The sequence below is a fragment of the Halyomorpha halys genome, unplaced genomic scaffold, assembly GCF_000696795.3.
Source record: "Halyomorpha halys isolate HHAL.00 unplaced genomic scaffold, Hhal_1.1 Scaffold588.1, whole genome shotgun sequence".
Taxonomy (NCBI): Eukaryota; Metazoa; Arthropoda; class Insecta; order Hemiptera; family Pentatomidae; genus Halyomorpha; species Halyomorpha halys.
The window spans coordinates 889,913-911,995 of record NW_027110173.1 but is presented as its reverse complement, the minus strand read 5'-3'; the positions used below and the strand labels follow the sequence as shown (position 1 = coordinate 911,995).

Below are 22,083 nucleotides of genomic sequence, written 5' to 3'. Positions count from 1 at the left end.
GCTCTGTCTACGTCCTGTCTTTTACTAGCGTAGTTGGTTCTGGAATACTCGATACTATTCCAGCTAACTAGTTATCTCATTTAGGCTAGACCGTTGAACCAATGGAACAGATGTACTGTTGGACGTTGAACTCTAACCTTACAGAGAAGTCGGGAAAATTAAGTGAAGTATCAACAGCCGGTTACAAATTCAATCCAGCATAAAGATGTGTTAACTCCACGTTTAATAATTAGTTAGTAAATAGTATTTAGTCAGTATTTAATTACATTTATTTTTCTTTGTATCACTTTTATTTTTGTTTTTTATTAATACCATAAAGAAATCTTCTTTATATCACGTTTAATCTTCTCTGACCCTACGCTAAAATTAATAAAGGAATCTAAAAGCAATTATTTTTAAACACTTAATTTAATTAATTTTCAGAAGTTTGATAACTATTTTATACTTGCGAAATGAGATTATGCTGTAATTTGATAAATTTAAAAAAAGAGTTTTTGAAGTCTTCACAACTTCGATTAAATCTGTTATGGGTGACAACTATTATGATGTGAGTTTAACGTAAAAATGAAACCTATACAATTTGAATATGTCGTTTTATTCTACGGAGAGTGGGGGAACAAAATGTAGGTTAAATGTTTATACAAATTGCAGAACATGTTGAGATCAACATGGTTCGTTCTTCGAAACAAAATGAATTGACTAAAAGCGAAAGTTGGTACGCAAATTTGAAATTTTCTAACGTACTATCAGGATTTACTTGATAGTTAGTAGTACTAACAACTAACAGTGCATATTCAATGAATTTGCACGACAGATAATAGTCAGGTGGAACCTGCAAACAAACCTTCAACCTTCGTTGGACTTTTCGTATAACATATAGAAGTATCCTACAAGAAAAATATGAGCAAAAGAGATTTTTTTATTCCAAATCAACTTACCTTAACGTGGTCGGGTGTTCCAGTGTTGGGGCGAATGAATTCTATTCTTCCACCTTGTACACAAATGTTAGGGGCGGGGCATATTTCCGAAACTGGATGCACTTGTCTAAAACAAATGAATACAAAAATAAATTCAAATTTTATTATAATATAAATCTAAACATAAAAACCAATAAGTAAAGTATAAAAAAAAAATGGATTAGAACCAGGCAGAAAAATTCTTTTCTTTTGAATGGGCATTAATAATATTTTATTTTTAAACAGTCAAATAAAAAAAATAATAACACTGAAAACCGTGATGAGTTTCGGATTTCGTTAGCACTAGATGAGGAAATATGAGATTTTTAACGAATGGTTAGCAAAAAAGTGATCTACAATCAAAGTAGGCATCTAAATTTCATCCACAATACATAGAAAATTCAGATATCCAATAATTATAGGTTTGGTTCATTATAGGTTTATCCCGAAGGTTGATCAGCAATTAATATATCAGATTATATACATTATCTGAAAAAGCCTAAATAGAACCAAGGTACTGCAGTTAGAAGCAAGCTATCTCATTAGCCCTGCGATGGTATGGCTCAATGTTGAAACACAAATTGTAAACCTTGATCAATCCTCCTTGACAATAATTTATTTTAATTTCCGAGCACTTTATTAGAGTTAAGGATAAATGAAACTCATAAGATATATTCCGGAACATTCAGTAATGAAACTATATATAAAAATAAATAAATAAATCTAAACAGGAAAATATAAATTACAATTAAAACTAAAAAACGAATAATAAAGAATTTATTGTGACAAATATTATAAAAACAAATGTTATTATATGTTTGTTTACGATCTAATTGTAAGTCTCATTTAACAACAATTTCTTTACATTTCATTAAATTTTACGAGACAATGTTTAGTTAATATATTGTTTCCTTTCTATTATTTTCTTTTAAAGTTGATACGTAAAATATAATGAATCAAACAATCGACAATTTTCATTTATCCATCTTTTTCACTCACATTTAATATGAAAAAAATATAATCATATCTTTTTTGGTGCAATTTATTATACTCATGATATAAATAAGGGTCTTATTTAGTAAAAAGATTTATATGTATGCTTAACGTGCTCATTATTTTTACTAGTTAATAATTGCTTATCGTGGAAATTGGCATAAAAATCTTAAAATTACTTTTATATCAATGCATCATCATTTACGGTCATATTTAATGTATATTCAACTAACTAGAAGATGTTATAGTAATAATAAAGGCTAAGCGAACCCGAAGGTTCAATACCGATACCACAAATCTTTCCAGTGACTCCCCTCTAGACAAAAATCTACTAAATCAGTTTTAACACAATCCTCCCATCTACGTTTCGGTCTACCCTCTCGTACGATTATCGGTCGGTTCACTGTTTATTAACATTTTAGGGATCTGCTCGTTACTAAGCCATACAACCTTACACGCCTTATACACCGCAATGATATAACTTGAATTTACCGGGGTGCAGTCCCCTTAATCCAGCACTCTGTAGTCCTCTAAATTCTTTTGTTGACTCATTCTTTTTAGGTCAGAATATTTTAGGCAATACTTTATTTTCAAAAACCTTAAGGCACTGTTCTGTTCTTAAAGTAAGAGGGTACGTTTCGCATCCATAAGATAGATGTTTTATAATATTTAATTCTGATTAATGATTATTTAGATATAATTGTTTATCTTTTTACGTGTTTTTTCTCCTTTGCACGGATTATATTATTTTACTAAAAGAATTTCTTTTTTTTTTGTTTAATTTTTGATGATTATGTAAAAACTAGACAATTTTATTTATCTATATTAATATCTCTTTTAACTTTTTTTATATTTGTGTTACTTTAGATCCGGAATAAATTATTCTTCTATAAAAGAAAAATAAATAAATTGCACAGTAATAGAATAATCTCTTTCTTTACTATGTTGGGAAATTTGGATAGAAAAATATGAGTATGCTGAACTTTTTTCAGATAAGCCAGTATTTTGTACACTACTATTGTATATTACTATACTTTATACTTGCTATATTTTAATATTTAGTTGCATTGAATTAAAACTTTCTATATTACATTGAACCTACGGTCAAACATATATATATTCATATTCAATAATTTGGTTATAATAGCATTTGAAATTTAGAAACAGAAGTTCTAATAGGTTTAAAATCAGTAAAAGCAATCAATAGCGAGACTGACCTTATCAATCTAACAGGCACTAACCGCTCTTAAGGAGATTATAGATAAAGTATCCATTTGCCTAGAGGAGCCTAATGATCCAACAGCAGGCGGAAATTATTACATTTTAAAATTCCTCCTTAATGGCGAAGGAAGAACAATTAACCCGTCCATATATAATAAGTTATTGCGGGACAATGACTGGTCCTTGAGCCAATGGAGGGCATTAATCACTGTGACAAACCAGTCACTGCAAGTGGTGAGCACAACTTATTATTGATTATGAATATTGACAGTCCTTGTCTATAATATTACCCATACCTGTTACAATCTAGAAGGCTAAGGGTTCAATAATATATTTAGGAAGAGCGAAAAAAGTAATTTAAGAATGAAAATGGCCGAATAGTTAATTAGATTAAATCACTAGGGAATCGACATATTTCTACCTAGTGGTAGAAATATGTCCATTGGAGACCATACCACCATCACAGTTTAAACTATGATTAGTGAAATCTCGGGTAAACCCAATAATTATCCGTTGCACCAGAAAATTTAACATTTAAATCTAGCGGTAAACTTAACCATCAATGATAGCCGGTTAAACTGAGATTAAGAGCAAATCTAGGTTTAAGTAGGTAACCATACAAGGAACCTTTCATAGTTCCTGTAAATCCAGTTTTGATGAAGATAGACGATTTAACAGAAGAAGAAGACTTCAAAAAATTAGTTGTTTATTTAAAAACATATTTCATTATTTTTTCTAATAAATTATTATTCACTGATTAAAAATTGTTATAATTTTAAGGTAATTAAGTATAAGATAAATGTTACTTATCTTTGCAGTGCTTAATTATTGGAAAGAAAAAGAGAAAACTTTGATAAAAAGTTCAATCAATATCCGATTTGAATTTTCGAGAACTAATCAACGGAGAGTGATCTTAGTTTCAGGTAACCTGGTAAACAAAACTGTAGACCAGAAACAGTTTACTAAGTTACCAGCGTTTTACTAAACTACTCGACAAATCTAAGTTATATAGATCTTAGTTTTACCGGAGATTAGTACAACTTGCCCTTAGAAGACAAGAGCTTAAACAATGATTTGAACAGTTATACAGACTAGTGAACAAAAATTTTCAGTCTTTGAAATGAGAACAAACTATTGATTTACAGGATAATACTGAGACCAATCTGAACCTCCCAGCTTTTCGAACTTCTAGCGTATCTAATTCTTTCAATCTAATGTCTTTTGAAGACTAGTTAATGCTATCACAAATCAAAAAAAAAAGCTTATAACATGACTTCAACGGCCCATATGCCCTTGATATTATTCTATCTGAATTTCTCAATTCACTTCGGAATCTTATTCACTATCCTAATCCTTTGGCATAATCCCTATCCAGCCACACCCATTACTCCAGCACCCACCTTATTCTCCTCGAAGGTCGAATCGAAAGTGGCTCCGAGACCTTTTGTGAATATACTACTGGTTCTGGTAATGGTCAGCTTCTTCACTCAAGTCCTGAGCACATGTGGATTTAGCGCTCCCACCCATTTCCCACTGGCTTTCAATATCGGTGTACGCGTCTGGGAGAAAAGCGCTAGGGCTCTGAAGATCGCCTTCTACATGAGGATTTCTAAGACTTACTGTGAGTATTGTATTTAAATAAGAATATGAGTTAATATGCAATTATTCTATTTTTATTTTTTATATCTTGTGTTTATATTATACTGCTATTATTTAATAGTTATTATTATTATATCGCTTAACTTATTTTTACAGTTGTGATATTTCTTTATTATAATTGATATTATTGTTGTTATCTTTCCATCTAATTATTATTATTTTATTGTTTTATAATTTGTCCTGTATATATAGTATGAATGAATACTTAGAGCTCTAACATCTATTGCCCCAGATTGTGACAGCTTGTGTTAATATTAATCAATAAATAAAGTGCATAACTATCTCTTCCTAATTCCACCACCAAAACATTTGTTTCTCAGAATTGATTATAGAAATACCTAGAGAGGGCAATAAAAGAATTATAAATCAGAATTCAAAAATGTTTTATAGTATGTAAAACACAACCAATTTCGAGCAATATCTGACTTATACTATTTCTATAGTTCTTCCTTGATAATATTACATTTAGGCTAAAACGATAGAGGATAATTTATATATACTCTAAAAAATAAGAAACAGCAAAATCTATCAGAAAGGTAGGCCTTTCAAATTTTCTTTGCTTGTTTTTGATTTTTTAAACAGCACCCTTTAGAAATGAACAAATCAACAATAATTCCTTATAAAAAAAAAAATCAAACAAGATAAGTATGACTAATTGCATACGTAGACATTCATAAATAGAAACATAAAAATAAACACACAAAAACTAATGACATTTGAGATTAATAGGAGTCATAAACAGTAACAAATAGCTAATAAATGAGCCTGTTTGATGATATATGTTCCCTACGGGACCCCCGCTAAGGGAGGACACAAACGACTATCCATCTTCCTCAATCCTGAGTCGGGGCTGGACTTACACCCTAGTTGACAGGTAGTCGGCACCATCAAAGGTCACTGGAGAGGAATGTGGTCTAACGAAACGATACGGGAATCAGGAAGTAATGTATCATAAGGTTAATATTGTGATATAATATTGACACATTAACATACGATTTAGAAACATTATAATGCCAATGTTGCAATATTTATAAACCTTTGGCCCTGGCAATAACTAAACCAAAGAAGAAAATTGAAATTGAGGTAGACTTGTTCCTTAAAAACAGGGGTCTCCAAACTTCGGGTGAATGCATCCAATCCAGTAGTTTACCGAGGCTATTTGTGGCCCGAAATGGATTTATTCTTTAGACCTTTATCATAATAAAAAAAAAAAAAAGTTAATTTATGTTTAAAGTTAAAATACTTGATTTTCACTCTCAAAAATGCATGACATCGATCTAATACGAGTAATTTCGGTCAGCAAAATGGATTTCGAAAACCTTATGATTAAAAAAAATATTTTTATTAAAGTAAACAATTTGTCATTTGCAGCGGATGCATGTATATCATCATCCTCATGTCCATTTTTAGGTTACGTAAATGAATAATGTATTGTTAAAGCCTTAATAATTTTAACAAAAATAATATTTAAACTATTTTTACAAATAAATAACATATATTAAAGGTATATAACAATATAAAGTTAATCTAACTGGCAAAGATTCAAAGAGAAGTATGTTTCTAATTTGGGAAAATTGCAGATACAGAGATATATGGAAAGTGAAAGAGTGGGAGAGATAAAGAGGAAGAAAGTGAGGAAGTGGGAGTAGGAAGTACAGGAGTGGGAGAAAGTGAGGAAGTGGGAGAAGGAAATACAGGACTAGGAGAAAGATACAGCAAAGGAGAGGAGAGAGGGTGATTATAACCGTTTTTAGAACTGGACTTCCACCTAGTGTGTTAATAATAATAAATGTGTTTTAATATTTTAAGTCCTCGATTTATTGATATTGTCGCCGTATAACCATAGTAAACGTATTACAAGGCACATCAATGTACAACATTAAGCTCTTTTATTTCTTTAAATGACGAATTAAAAGTATGTCTCGTTACCCGAGCACTAGGTTATAAATCTTTGATTTTTCTGTGAGTTATTCTCTATTCCAATTTCAAACCTGTACAAAACACACTAATGAATTCCCACGAATCGTGATGGCAAAACCGCTAAGCTATTTTTCACTTAGGATCCTCCTCCATGAATGGGAACTGGTTCTGGAACAGTCGCTATTTATACCTGGAGCTGGAGAGGCCACTGGTGAATCGACCCCCTGGAAGAGGCTGCAAGCTGAGATGTTTGCGGTCTGAGTGCTCTAAATTTAGAGTGGTCTTCTACTTCCATTCTACTCAACACCTAGCCTCTAATACACTCAAGATACTTCCGTCATTTCACGAATAGCTGCTCTTACTTCGGAATGCATGGGGGTCAACACTGCGGTATGAATACTAGTACATAACCATTTCCTATTGACCCATAAATACACATGGTGGAATACAAGACTTTTTTCTTCCTTATTATTTTCAATAATGAACCTTAGTAATTCACAAAGGAAAAAAATAACCAGCCAGCTATCTGCAATTTCGTTACAAAATATAAATATATTAAATACTAAGTGCACTAACCTCGAATTCTTTTAAATAGATGAATATGTTTGTGACTAGTTTTAACAGAAAAAAATGTTCATCCTCTACCAAACAAACCTTTGTTTTGGAAGATTAAAGATGATTTTGAAGATTAAATCACTGATCGTATGTATTAATAAAAAATTATTATCCGTCACCACAAAGCCCAGATGGAGCCCTACAAAGTGGAGTGAACGTGTGATGTAGCGCACGGTTCGGAACGTTGTTCGATTCCCACCTGGAGCAGTTAATATTTATTTTTCGGTAGACCCAAAAAATGAATCTTCATACTCCCACCCTGGTTAGTACGCGGCGACAACTCAGGTAGCCGCCAGGGGTTGGCAAAAAGGACCACAAGTCCACTTGCCGGACTTGTTTCCCCACCAAATACCAGTACCGGTATTTTAACCCTATAACTCCAATTCTTCCTGTCCACATCTCTTCTCGACCTACTCTACCTCTTTTTTAGTGCAGGTCCTTCCTGATGTCCCTATTTTTTTTTTAACAATATGAAAAAATCCTTGCAATCCACTATTCCTACCCTATGTTTCGGCCTGAAGTCCCACAACAAAATTTCTTAACTTTTCTCTAATTTAAAAGATCCTATTCCTTTCTTACACCGTTCTAATGTAGTTTATTGGATTCCCTGTACTACTCATAGTGTTATTTTTTTATATCGGGGAAATACAAAAACCAACTTACAACCCTATTTTCCAGCAAAAAACTATCAACTCCTGTAACCCTTTTGCCCCTAAATTGTCTGAACAGGCTTTAAAAGTCAGTCATTCTTTTAACTATGAACATACATCTATTCTCGCCACTTTTTTTTTTTTTTTTTATAATTTGCTAATGCTATCTACTTTAACATTATTTTCAAATGTAACATACTATTTAACCGCCAACCCTCCTTGGTGCCACCAGCACTACTTCCCTTTCCTGCCTATCTTCCGTTCCATTTTTGTTCTTGTTCTATTCAGTAAGGTAGGTGTCCTATTTTTTCATTATTTTATTTTCTTCTTTATTTCAATCTTGTTACTTTTTTCTATCTTTTAGAGAGTAGCAAGGGTATACCCAGTATCGAAAGAAGAGGAAGGAGCCATAGTGAATCGGGGATGGCAAACCACAATCAATCAAGTTGTGATATTTCAGCAGGGAAAAGGAGAATTATAATTAATAACAGTTAGTATTTGCTTGAAACAAATAATATTTTTTATTAAACTAATAATTTTTTACTCCTGGGGGGGGGGAGGGCGCGCCCTCCTGTCCCCTCTAGGTACGCCCATGGGGTGAACTGTATTTTATATTACTTTTCTATCTACTTATTTTTATTGTCTATTATATCTGAATTCATTAATAGTTTAAATCTTTTTGTTAATCTTAAACAATTATACGTTTTACTGTAAATCTTCTTTATTTTAGATAGTTCATTTTTTTTTAGAAATTTTCATTACTAACCACACCTTAAGTACATTTCATTTTTTTTTTATCTATTTGCTTACATCGCGAGTGAGTATAATGTATGTATAAACACATACATCATTATGTAACATACCGAAAATATAATGTCAATAATAGACTTGACACATTATGCTATAAATATAATAGATATAATATATTAGACTACGTACTTACAGGCCATAATGAATATACTTACGGTTGACTAGTATTCTTTTCATTTATTCTGAATAATTCGTGCCAAGCACTAGAGAGCATTTCGCCAACATTTATATTACAAATATCGGTTGTGTCTCTTATTAATGAAATTAACCGGCAGAGTTTCGAGCAATACAAACCAGAGAGTATTCTAACAGACTGTAAGGCGCCGGATATCGACAGGAGGACGAGCTGTGAATGCGGCGAACGGATTTAGACGACGCAGCCAAGGCCACGGCTGAAATAGCGGCTCTTGTGCAAGCGGGTGCAAGGGCGGTCAAGGGCGCCTTAGAGGATAGCTGCGCCGCCGTGCGAGCGGTATAGTCCACAATACTTTTCATGCTATGATAATAATAAAATTTTTAACAAAAAAAATTAAAAATAATGTTAATTAAATCATAAAATATAGGTACTACCAGTGACGTACCTAGGGAAGCGGAGGAGCGTTCGTCATGAACAAAACTTCCTAAGGGACGTTATGTCATGCATCTATATCGATTTTAATTATAACTTTATGGAAAAAATCTGGTGCGGTTAGCACGTCAAAAACCTTTCACTTTTCACCAGAACTTCAAACAATAAATTTATATTTTTATGTTGCTATAAAAATTTGTCTATAGGGAATTAAAGATATTAACTTTGTTCCTGCCAAGAATATAACAGTTAATAAAAATATAATAAAACCGTGTACCTATGACAGAGCGGACATACTAGGCTGTCATCGATTTTCCAGTCTGATGTAGTTTTATTTTTTAATAGTTCATATTAATAAACTTTTATTGCTGGTAACATTGCAAAATAGCTAATTAAACTTTTTTGAAAACTGGACATTTAAGTTTTGCATATCTAATCATTAAAGTTTTATCCTCCACTAAAAAAAAAAGTTATAAATAACCCTTTAAGATTTATTTTTTTTTAAAATTTATTTATTGATATTTACAACTGTATACATATATACACATCAAGTAAATTTGCTATAAGTGATATTATGACGTGATAAAAACATGTGAAGAATCTACCCATTCATAGAACTCCAACAAGGTTTCTTAATGCTATTATTTCAATAATAAAAAAAACTTGACACTAATAATAAAATCGAAAATATTTTTTTTAATGACTAGAATTTTGTAAAATGAAGCTGATTTCTCATCGCTCCAGACTACTATAGATTTTATAATGCCGAATATAAAATTTTACATAGTTAACAAAAAAAAATAGATCTTTTAAACACAACTAATGCTCATGATCACGTATTTGTCATGGATTAAATCCATTTTCATTTAACTAAATATAAAACCAAAGTTATAATTTTCACTAAGCGTGGGTAATAATCATTTTTCTGATAATTTATGGAAAGATTTATTTAGGGATTCATCCAGATATCGACTTTCACCTTCAATATCAATAAAAATGATTGAGGGAAAACGTTTTGGACCACCTAAAACCTACATTTATAAAATTTATGTTAGGTGTTAACACATTTTTGTATTGTTTCAGCCCTTTCGGTTGACTATTTTGAAGCATTTAACTCTTGACCCCAGTGATGAGTTAATCATTATTAAAATCTGTTTTTATATTTAAAACTGCAGGAAGGATTTACTACAATTTATCTCTTTTTTTTTTCTTCTTCAACTATGTTTATTATTTAATGGGTCATTTTATCCGGTATTTTGTCTCTTAGTTTAAATATCCAGAAAACATCATGTGGTTTGTCACTTTTTTATTTTTTCAAATCTCCATCTGTATAAAGTTAGTTCATAAGGGCCGAAACTTATTTTTATATATATATTATACATAAATTGTTTTAATTAATGTATTTATATAAACCCTTTTTGTATATCTCTTTCTATGATGTATGTAATATCTTATACTTGTACTACTACAATTATCGCATATATTTACCTATTGAAATATTAGATAAGAGATTAGATGCTTCTGTCAGTTTATCTATCTATATATTATAAAAACTCTTACACTTCCTGAGAGTTAGCGGAGGAAGTGCAGACATTTTCTACCTGCCTTCCCGTTCCTCAGTGGTCTTCACAGTTTCAATCTGACATTTTTAATTCCTCTATGTTTATTAGTTATTTTTATTAATTTTATTAATATCTCACTTTTACATATTAGTCAGCTATGCAATATTAACTTCACTTATCTGTTTTTAACACCAACCTCTTAATCATATTTATAACTATTTCTAATGTGTATTCTTTTACAATTTATTAGTCTAGATCTATATTAAGAACTTTATCACACCTGGTAGTATGTATTATTGACTAGTTTTTAGTCCACCTATATGTATACTTCCTTATGATATTATTATTATTTATTTTTTATATACTTTATAAAAAGCATAACTATTGTTTTGAAATGTTTTTTATTTTAATTTTTTATCAATTCTATAAGGTTTGTATCTTGTTTTTTCATTTAGCCCTGACGAAGGCCTGCAAAGTGCGAAACGTTGGTTAACAATAAATAGTTTTATATTACTATTTTCATACTTTTATTGACCTCCACTCGGACTATCTTCCAACAATAAGATAAAATATTAGTATGTATTAGACCTGTATAGTATAGTGTACTAAAATAGATGCCGAACATAAAGATTATCAACTGAAAATAAAAAAAAAGAAAAGAGGTTAATTACTGTTTTATTCAAGATTCAATTGAGGATACGGAACCTACTATGACTAATGCCTATTGAGGCAGAAGTTTTAAAAAAAACATAGAACTGAAACCTCATTAGGAAGCGGGCATAACAAAGGACTCAAATTACTGACGAGAGAGAAAAATAGATTTACTAAAATGTATAGCCAATTTCGATTATTTTTTTAAATTGTAGAATTGAAACAATCAACAGAGTGCAATTAAAAGAACTTAGTAAGGCTTCCTATTTCTTCCAACCAATCAGTTTCCGTTACATCTCAAGGCTTTGAATGGAGGCAGATGGTTTTTATGGAAGAGCAATTTTCTCCCTATGACACATCAAAAGAAAGCAATACTTGAGATAGCAATTTCGTTCAGTATCCAATTAGGTTCAATATATATAATGGACCTTTTTTGCAAAGTTGTTTTCCAATTCCACAGCCACTCAATATAGTTTTGTTAAAGGTTTCCATTTACAAGATATATGAAGAACTTTGACACAAATATAACCTACGGACACACATTGTAACATTAACAGAGCAATTTACACATCTTATAGAACTCGTAGACACAATAGTGAACAGGTTACTATTCTCCTAATACAGCTCAGCCTTTATTTTGCGAAATGAAAAAAAATTCAATTAAATGAAATTATTAAAAAATATGTAACATAACAGGACAAAAGCTAAATAAAGTATAAATACGGATGCTATCTATTACCTTATAAAGCATTAGATAATTTTTAAAAATTGACAATGATTGATAGAATTGAGTACAATTATGCTATATAATAAATGATTCTATGTATTTAGATAATTATTATAATTTTTAAATGTTGAATATTTTAAAGAAGTAGAAAGGGTTTGATTTTTTCCTAGAAGTATACAATTAACATTAACATTAGAACTCCTAAAATATTTCAATAATCTATTATCATTTTATAAACTTTCTTAATTGAGTATTTTTTTTTATATTACTGATTTAATGTAGGGATTGTTTGAAAAAACAATGATCAAACTTCAATGATCCACTTTTTATTTTAAAAACCTCCAACGTTTTGGCCCTTAGGTCCCATATCTTAATGAAGTTTATAGAATTTATTTAACTCTTTAATTCTATAAACTCCATTAAAATATAAGACATGGACAATTAGCCTGCAAAAAATGATTATGACATTAATGGTTAAGGTTGTCTCCTTGAAAATGACCTAAGGACCGACACATCGTTTTTTTGTTTTTTTCCTACAAATATACCTAAAAGAAACAACTTTATTTTATTATGTAAAAGGTACTTGTACCTTAATTTGTAACTATATCTATTTACTCATGTCTGAAATTTTTAATAGTAATCTATAATGACCTTCATTCTATACATCATAACCTAGATAGGTAATGAAAATGAAAATTAGACAAAAAAATTAAATTAAAAGAGTACATCTATTCCACTAGTCTGAGTAAATTATTCTCATCACTTTGCAGAGAGCGTTTTTGCACTTCTAGATGCTCGACCACCACAATAATATTATTTTTAAAAAACCTTAATGGTATTTAAAATAATACAAAAAATATATATAATAGCCAAAACAAAACAATAAATATATGAATAATATGTAAATGTGAGCTCACCTTGGGGATACGGATACCCTGATCTTGTCACCACCGGTTTCCAATTGCATGTTGCCAGGCTCAATAATTATGCTTTTCACCGACCTCTTAGCATTATTGTTATTGTTATTCACATTACCGGCAGCCCTGCAACAATAAAATAAAAAATATCAAAAACTGAAACGATAATGTACTATTTTTACTTGCACTTACCTATCTATAAATATTAAACCTAGAAGATATATTACGATCGTAAACAACAGAATTCAAATTTTCTAAGGAAATACATTGAATAAGAAAGTCTCCCAAAATGGTTTGGGTGTAAGTGTTAGAGAAGTTGTATCAAGTGCGTACTGCATCAGATTTTGATATAGTAAATTTATTATTAATTCATTCAATAAACGTTATTTAAATTCACAGTTCCTTAATATATACACATTTATTTACAGATAAGTTTAATAGAAGTAAATCAATCAAATATTTGTTTATGCAGTCATGAGGACAAAAATAACCAGCAGCAGAATCCAACACATTTGAAGTTCACTCAAAACTAATTGTTGACCGTTTATTACCCAGAGTTCCTCTTTCCAAAGACCCAAAGACGACTCCCGACTGTTCCGGAGTACGTCCTGTGGACAATGACGCTCCGGATGAGCCAGAACGATAAAACCCAAAGTTTAAATAAACAATGGAAAGTTAGACCACGATGGTTGGGGAGCATCTTTCCGTTCTGAAATGAATATTGTAGGGGCCTCTGTTGTATGTTTGATTACTAAAATGACTTTCGCAGAGTTTGACTTATCTTTCAGCTACCAGTGCCCTTATTATTATGGAGTAATATAAAACGGAGCCTTTTGTTAAATAAAACAAAGGAACCTTATCATTGTTACCTAATTATAATATTTAAAGAATGGACAAAATAATTTTCTTAACAGTATAATAGTCTTATACATGAGACTAAACTATCATCAATAGGGATCGAATTTTTATATTATTAAAAGACAAAATAAGTAAATAAATCTGAGTTCATTTTTACAAAGATATGGAATAAGAAAATATAAACATTTTATAATCAAGAAAACAACTTAAAAATCACTAAATACCACATTAAACTTCTCACATTTCTAAAATAACGTTTTAAATATAACATAGAGTTAACATTCAGTAAAAAGAGTATTTACTCTTTCCTCATTTCTTAACTTCTTTTAGACTGTAGCAAAATAATCTAGGTGGCGATCAATAAAAGTATCAAAATAGTAACAATACAACTGTACGAAACGTTCATAGTTTTTTTTTTCCAGCTTGATACTTTTAGTAACCGCCACCCTGACTATCTTCCTACAATTTACGTCATATGATCAACTATCTTCTTCCAATAACTTCATTTAGTTAGTTTTTAGTACATTTATTTTTACTTTTCTTGTATTAATTTTTTTTATCGATATTACTCTATCTGAGAGCATTTTATTCTAAATTTTTATTGTTATATTTAATATTTATATATAATTTTATTGATCTTATTTCTATTTTCTTTTAATTTATACTGCTAATTTTGATATAATTTTCTCAATATTATTTACATCATTTTATACTCGTACCATAGTTTAACATTATAATTCATATCAGCATATACTCCTACCCTTCTTACATTATGTTTTAGTGTTGATGTCATTTTTGCCCTGAAAGTAGTGGGAAACGTTAGCAAATAATATATATGAGGAGAAAATGGCAGAGAATAATACAAATAAGTTAAAAAAACTAATCTCTGACCACACCCCAGCCATCTTCTCTTCACATATATATTATTTAAGGCCAACTATTGTCTCATCGTTAGTAAATAAGAAATAGTTTTTGTATAATTTTTGCAATATTTTATCATTTTGATACAACTAGTCGGGAAATTATGTTAAGATCGTTGGGAAACTAAAATTTCTACCTTCTCCCAACTAATTGTTGCAGGAACACAATATAAGGAGGTATTGTAGCCGGAGAGAACGATAAACAAATTTAACTTGTGATTGTAAGAGATTCGAGTGCGCTAGTAGACTTCCAATGTAAGTAAATCAACAATTTATCAGTTACCTAAATCGATCCAGGCACTTATTGATTTTTCAAACGAATGTCTGACTTATTCATTAGATCAGCCTGAGTCGTTACAATTGAATACACCTTGCAGTGTATAAAACAATGTTAAGATATATTTTTACACCTCTTAAATAACCGATTCTATACGCTTCATATTAGCAGAACTAATTGCCCCCCGGTTCAAAAGATTCAAGCCGCTGATGAAACTATTACATATAGCTAATTACGTACTAGCCCATTGAACCGTGAAGGCATAAAAGTACCCCGAAGCAATTGCAGGTCGACAACTAGTCCTAAATCAATATCCGACTGGGGCCAAGGCGTGCGATTAAAATGCAACACGATCCTGACTAAGCCGGAGATAATGCCCTAGGGCAGTCGTTAAACACTAGATGCCGCCACCTGTTGGGTCACTATTCCACTCCACGCACGCAGTTTTTATTCGGCGCTGACTCAGCTCAAAGGGGTGACTCAAGGCGAATCGATACGACCAGCCTCTATTAACAGTTATAAAATAATGAAGTTATAGTTACTATAATGAATACTAGTGTTACTTTACTGTCACTCTTCACTAGAGCCAGCGAGGGTCATCCAAGTCATAAAGTTGGCAGAATTACATTTACACAAAAGTCTAATACGATTACGATACCCATGATTAAATTGAAAAATTATTAGTCAATTACTTATTTAATGTTGTAGGTTTCGAGCGTACTGATAAAACCATTAATATATCAATTTACTACCAACTAACAAAGAACTCTCTGAAACCTAATTAAAAACATTTTTAATTTTTAACAATCAGCCTCAAAAAGATATTTAAGTAGCAAATTTAACATATTAGCAATCTAGAATCTTACCATACAACTACTTGCTTGAAAAGACTAACAACTGCCTTGTCTCTTTCAGGAATGTTGTCGTAAAGATAAAATTTTTATTGGAAGTAGGACAGTCGTGGTAAATAAGATGCTAAGTGAAATAACTTTAAAAATCACGTAGTTAGTAATTATGTAACTAAAAACTAAAATTAAACAACACAAAAATGTTAATTTCATAACCGGATCAGAAATTATAAGAAAACACTATTAAGATAACATAAATAGAATTAACATTAAATAACTGAAAACTAATCTGAATTGTAAAAAAAAAAATCGGTTTAAGAAAAAATATATATCTAAGAGTTCTCATCACAATAGACAAGTTTTATGGGATGTGAAAGGAATTTAATAAGAATAAAATTTTAACAAATTATTTAAATTAAATCTAAAATTTAGCTTTGTTCATTTATAAATACAATGGTTTAATGTTGAATTAGAAACATGTGATTAAGTATGAGAAATATAGATCATTTTAATATAGAAATAAGACATTATACAGGTGTCAATCATTATTTACTTTTAATATATTAAAACCATTTTATTGATATAATACAATCTGCCAAAATAACGAGCAATGAGTAATAGGACTGTACTATCTTATTTTAAGCAAAACAAATGTAAAGGCCTAAACGTTGGACAAATAGTTTGAGATTTCAACAAAGGCAAAAAAGATAATAATGTGTATAAGCGAAAAATAAATAAATGTTAATATTAGTTAAATTTTTAAATCCTTAGAACATACAAGTAAGAATAATCAGCTTAAAAATTAATACTTCCCAAAAAAACAAATGTCAAATTTAATTTAATAATTTATTTTAAACTTATTTATTTGTTGTTAACTTATTACGATTTTATTGTCGTTTTTACTTAACTACATTTTCATTTATAAATTATTTTGTTTTTCAAATTAGTTTAGTCTTTAAATTGAATTAAAACTTTTATAGCAATTGAATATTTGTGATGGATCATTAGAAAAGAAACATGAGATGTAAGAGAGAAGAATGTAAAGGATAAAATAGACGCGTTTAAGACAAAGGAAGGAAGAAAAAAAAAAGATGTGAATCACTTAATAATAATTAAAGTATATTTTAATAGTTAGTTATAACGAGAAAAAATATATATTTAATAGAAGCTAAAAAATGAAAATTTATTATTTATATTATATCGGATAACGAATGTGCTTTGTTGCAACCAACCATTATTTTGTCTGCACAGCTAATAACCAAGGAACATCTTTACTAAACAAACAACCAGGATATCAGGATTTTGCAACTATAAGCGTATATAAATACTAAATTATTCGATTTATGATTTTATGTCCACGTTTTCTAAAAGTAATGGATTAAGTGGTAACTTTATTTTACAGAGACGAGAAAATGGCACCCTTGCTGTTGTGGAACTGTTCAACAAATTTAGTTAAACAATTTATTTTGCAGATAAAAATGAACCGGCTATTTCAAACCGGTTTTAATATTAGTCATAATTTCTAATAGTTTATTGGCAAATTTTATTACATGTCAGCACTGTTAACAGAAAATGTTTCGCAATATAATTAATCAAACTATCAACACACCAGTGATACTATGTTAGAAACGAATTTCAACTACATGATAATTTAGTATTCATAACCTTTAAATTAACTTCGACTCCTGTAAATGTTATTGAAGAGCGCAGGTATATGAAATATACCTATTAAATACAAGCAATTACTGAAAAGGTTAAGAAGACATAAAAAGGCAAAGCCTTGTCAAAAGGAAGATAAAGCAAGTAACATAATGATATAGGAAGTTATTTAAGCGACAGGTAGTATTTTGTAAGCCAAATCAGTTTAATTAACATCTTACTACTCATAAAATAGATTCGAACGACTTATCTAAAGGACCACAAGACAGCTAGCTACAATGACTGTACATCACAGACTGAGCGCCGAAGACAAAGTCACTATTAAACCCAACGCACATTAGTCATATTAGAAGAAATGCTAAGTGCTGGTTCTTCTAAGGACAAAAATAAAATATAGAAATATTTTTTCAAAGGTTTTATTAATGTTTTATAATCAAGAAAAATTGTATTCTTAGAAAACTTGGAGAAATAGTAATTTTCTTGCTAAGAAAACCAAAATAAAAATGTATTATATAAATATAATACAAAATACTATTAAAAAGTAATGAAGAACAGAATATTCTCATTATTAATTGCTCATTCATGCTCTCGTTGCTGCAACATGTCTTATTGGTTGCTTTGGAAACGCATTTAACCAATCAATCAACACATAACAAACACAATGTTTTTAAACATTAAACATCAAATCCGTGATTATTAGTCGCTCTAAATTCAAAAATATACTAGTTTTGAATACTCATATTCCAGGTACTAGGTAACAGCGCTGAGAGCAGCCTTAAGCGAATGAAATAAAATTATCAAAGTATTTTGCTATAGTAATAAAAATTCAGCATATAATATAAGAGACATCTCGTTCCAAACATCTTTTTGTGGCATGCCAATATATTTTTTTCTGCCTAAGGAAATTCATTCCATAATGAAGAAATTGTGAAAACGGACGACTTGTACAAGAGCCCAAAAGGAGAAAATGCAGTTATTTCACCCCAATTTTTGATTACTTAATTGAAAATTATGTATAATTATTAGTCAAAATTGATGAGTCTGCCAAGAATAGGTAGAGGGAGTAAAAATATTTCAAAACCTTAAAAAACATTAATTTTTCATTCGGAGCTCCATATCTTAGAAATTACTAACAACACTACAAAATCTAAAAGAACATCAATTAATGTAGAGTAAATTTGCTAAAATATAAGCCCTAATAGAACTAATTACGTCCAACAGTTCTCGGTATATAGCTTTTTAAAAAGCAACATTTCATAAATATGTTGTACAGAACGTACTGAGAGATCAATAGTTAGGGAAAATTCCCTAGATTTTTCGAAATAAATTTTCGAAAAATCTATATCTCAAGAACTGTTTGAGATAGAGATGTCTATTAGCACTCAAATTAAAGCTAGTTTAATGGACTATAAAGTAATTTATGTCATTTATTTTCGTAGGTGTAGTAGTTTTCATAAAATTTGCTAAAATAAATCGATTTATAGTTGTTCGGACAAATTTTCATTTGCCAACTTTATATTCATACAAGAATATCAAAAAAACTACTACACTTACGAAGATAAACTACTTTGTAGTAAGTTAAATTTCCTTTATTTTGAGTGTTGGCAGACATATCTGCGTCTTATGGGTCTAGAAATTTTTTTTTTTTTTCAAACATCCAACATTTTATACAAACAACTAGAAATTAACACTTTGTGAATTTATTTTATCAAATATCATAAAAACTGCTACTCCTACAAAGATAAACATAATTCACTATTTTATAGTAAATTTAACTAGCTTTAATTTAAGTACCGGCAGACATCTGTACGCCCAGTCGTTTTTTGAAATAAAGTTTTTCATAAATCAAACCTATGGTCCGAACAACTATAAAACAATTTATTTTAGCAAATATTATGAAAACTTCTATTCCTACGAAGGTAAAGATCATAAACTACTTTATAATAAAATTCTTTAGCTTTAATATGAGTGCTAATAGACCTTTGTGTGTCAAATGGTTATCAAGATGTAGATTTCTCAAAACAGATTCACTTACTACATTTTTTTGAAATGTTGCTTCTTAAAAGACTATGTAAATAGCTTTATTATGGCTCATATTTCAGAAAGTTTACTCTTCTTTAAATAATGTTCTTTTAGATTTCCTAAATTTCTTAATAGTTGTTTTTTTATATACCTACTCAATTTTTATTCGTAAATATGCTATAGAAAAAGATTAACTGTAAATCACAATTTTGATATTATTTCGGTCTATTCTGTTCACTGGTTTTAAACACTTATTCTGTTTTCTATCAGCGACGACAAATTATATAATGCGTAGTGTTGGGATCAGGATTAATTAAAAGGGAATCATCCCGGATATTGGGGACCAAGGCAACTTGGATCCATTATCCAATGTTATTTATGAGGCTTCCTAACCCCGGCAACAATTGGAGTCATATAATTCATAACTCCACGCTGAGGGCCAAGGACGAATGTCACACGACTTGACTTCCAACGTCCTGGTTCGCAAATCTACACCTCTATGTCGCACTCTTTATTATCAGGAAAGAACGGAGACCAGGAAGCGTTGAAGGCGTTAGCCACTGTTTAGCATATCTGTAAGCCGATCGACTAGGGAATAAAGCAATTATTTAACCATTAAAGAGAATACAAAATGGAACCCTAATCGGTTCGCCGGTACGCTCGAGCTGGAATAGTATAATGAGAGGGAACGGTCCTTATTATTTCCTTTCCAGCCTAACGAGATAATTCATAACTACACCATGCCTAAGTTCGAGTTAACAAGTATAATGAGATTTCTAAAGATGATTAGGTATGCAACCTGATTATTATAATATTCAAATTATTATTATATATGTATAAACTATATTTAGTGCTTGATAATATCTTGGCAAAATCTAAAAGTCCAATTATGATAATAGAAGGCGTAAAAACTACTAAGGCAATGTAGGCAATGCCATGGTGCCGATAGAAACAAGAGGGATGGTCAGAATACCTTAATTGAAAAAAAAAACTTCAGCTATTTAATAATTCTAGAAAATTAATAAGCAGTATATTATTCGAAATAGTTCAGTCGAAAATATTTCTGTCCAAATATCGTAAGTAATAATTTCCTTTATGTAACTTATGTATGAAGTTTTTCTTACATCTATGGAGACAACCGCACTTCACAATAAAACGAAATCACAAAAAATTGGATGAGACTTCTAGACAAAAGAAGCGAATTACATAATTTTGTAACATCGCAAAATTATCAATAATCTCACATTAATTGACTAAGATTAGAAGCCGAAATACGCCTACCATATAGGAAAAACTATAAACTAAAAATTGAATTGGATAGAAATAAATTTCAATTAGGTTCCAGTTACTCCTGTAATCTCTGTACTTTGTAATAAACCAGGCGATTTTAGTTAATTGCATATTAATTTGTCATAGAGAGAAAAACTTTTATAATATTAAATATCACAATTTGACAACATAAGACAGAAATCTATATATTTACTCAGTTTTTCGAAGCCAGGCCATCAAAATAAAAGGAATGATCTTATTGTGTTTTTTTTTTTTAAACCTCCTATTTAACTAATTGCTTCATTTGAATCACTATTGAATTTATTTCAATTTTTTTTTCTTTTTTCCTCTTATAATTTCCGTATTTTTCAAAATTTTATTATTTATTGTAAGTTTAAAAAAGGAATTTTAAGTTGTTTTGTATTTTATTCTTGTTTTTCAATTTTGTTAGCTACAAAATATATTAATTATCTAAAATTTATTAACAATTTATTTTGTTTTTTTCTTATTTAATTACTCAATGTTTATATTGTATCTGAGAAGACTAATAAGTATGCTGTGTATTAGCAACCTAACATACTTGGGCAGTGTTACTGGTTGAATTTAGTATTTCTCACTTCTGAATACCTGAATTACTACCAAAGAAATATTTTATAGATTGTACTTTTAGTTAATTATATTTTAAATAGTATAATTTTCTTTTCCTTTCAAACTAACACAAACTTATTTTTTTGGAGTAAGTTATATTTTACTTTCACTTGACTCTAAATGGAGTATATGCTAAGGATAAGTATATAGCTCGTGAAAAATTTTAAAAAAGAAGTTTTGACCAAAATACATGACGTTGAGTCGAAATAACCCGCAAAATGGTCTAAGTGGTAGACCTTGCTCAAAAACGAGAAGTCGTAAGAAACTGAAATTACATATTTGAGGCGGGTATATGTATATGTATATGTATATGTATATATATATATATATATA

The 22,083-nt window shown here is 30.0% G+C and overlaps 1 protein-coding gene across 6 annotated transcripts in view; it reads right to left on the bottom strand.

Annotated features, from left to right (window-relative positions):
• Positions 1-22,083, bottom strand: part of LOC112210356 (uncharacterized) — a 493,390-nt gene that overhangs the window by 226,456 nt on the left and 244,851 nt on the right. For all 6 annotated transcript variants that reach the window (XM_067048334.1, XM_067048331.1, XM_067048336.1 and 3 more), the window contains 2 exons: positions 13,250-13,375; positions 939-1,044 (listed from right to left, as the gene is read on the bottom strand). In XM_067048334.1, coding sequence (XP_066904435.1) covers positions 939-1,044; positions 13,250-13,299 — 156 coding nt within the window. In that variant the 5' untranslated portion in view covers positions 13,300-13,375. The remainder of the gene's footprint in view (positions 1-938; positions 1,045-13,249; positions 13,376-22,083) is intronic.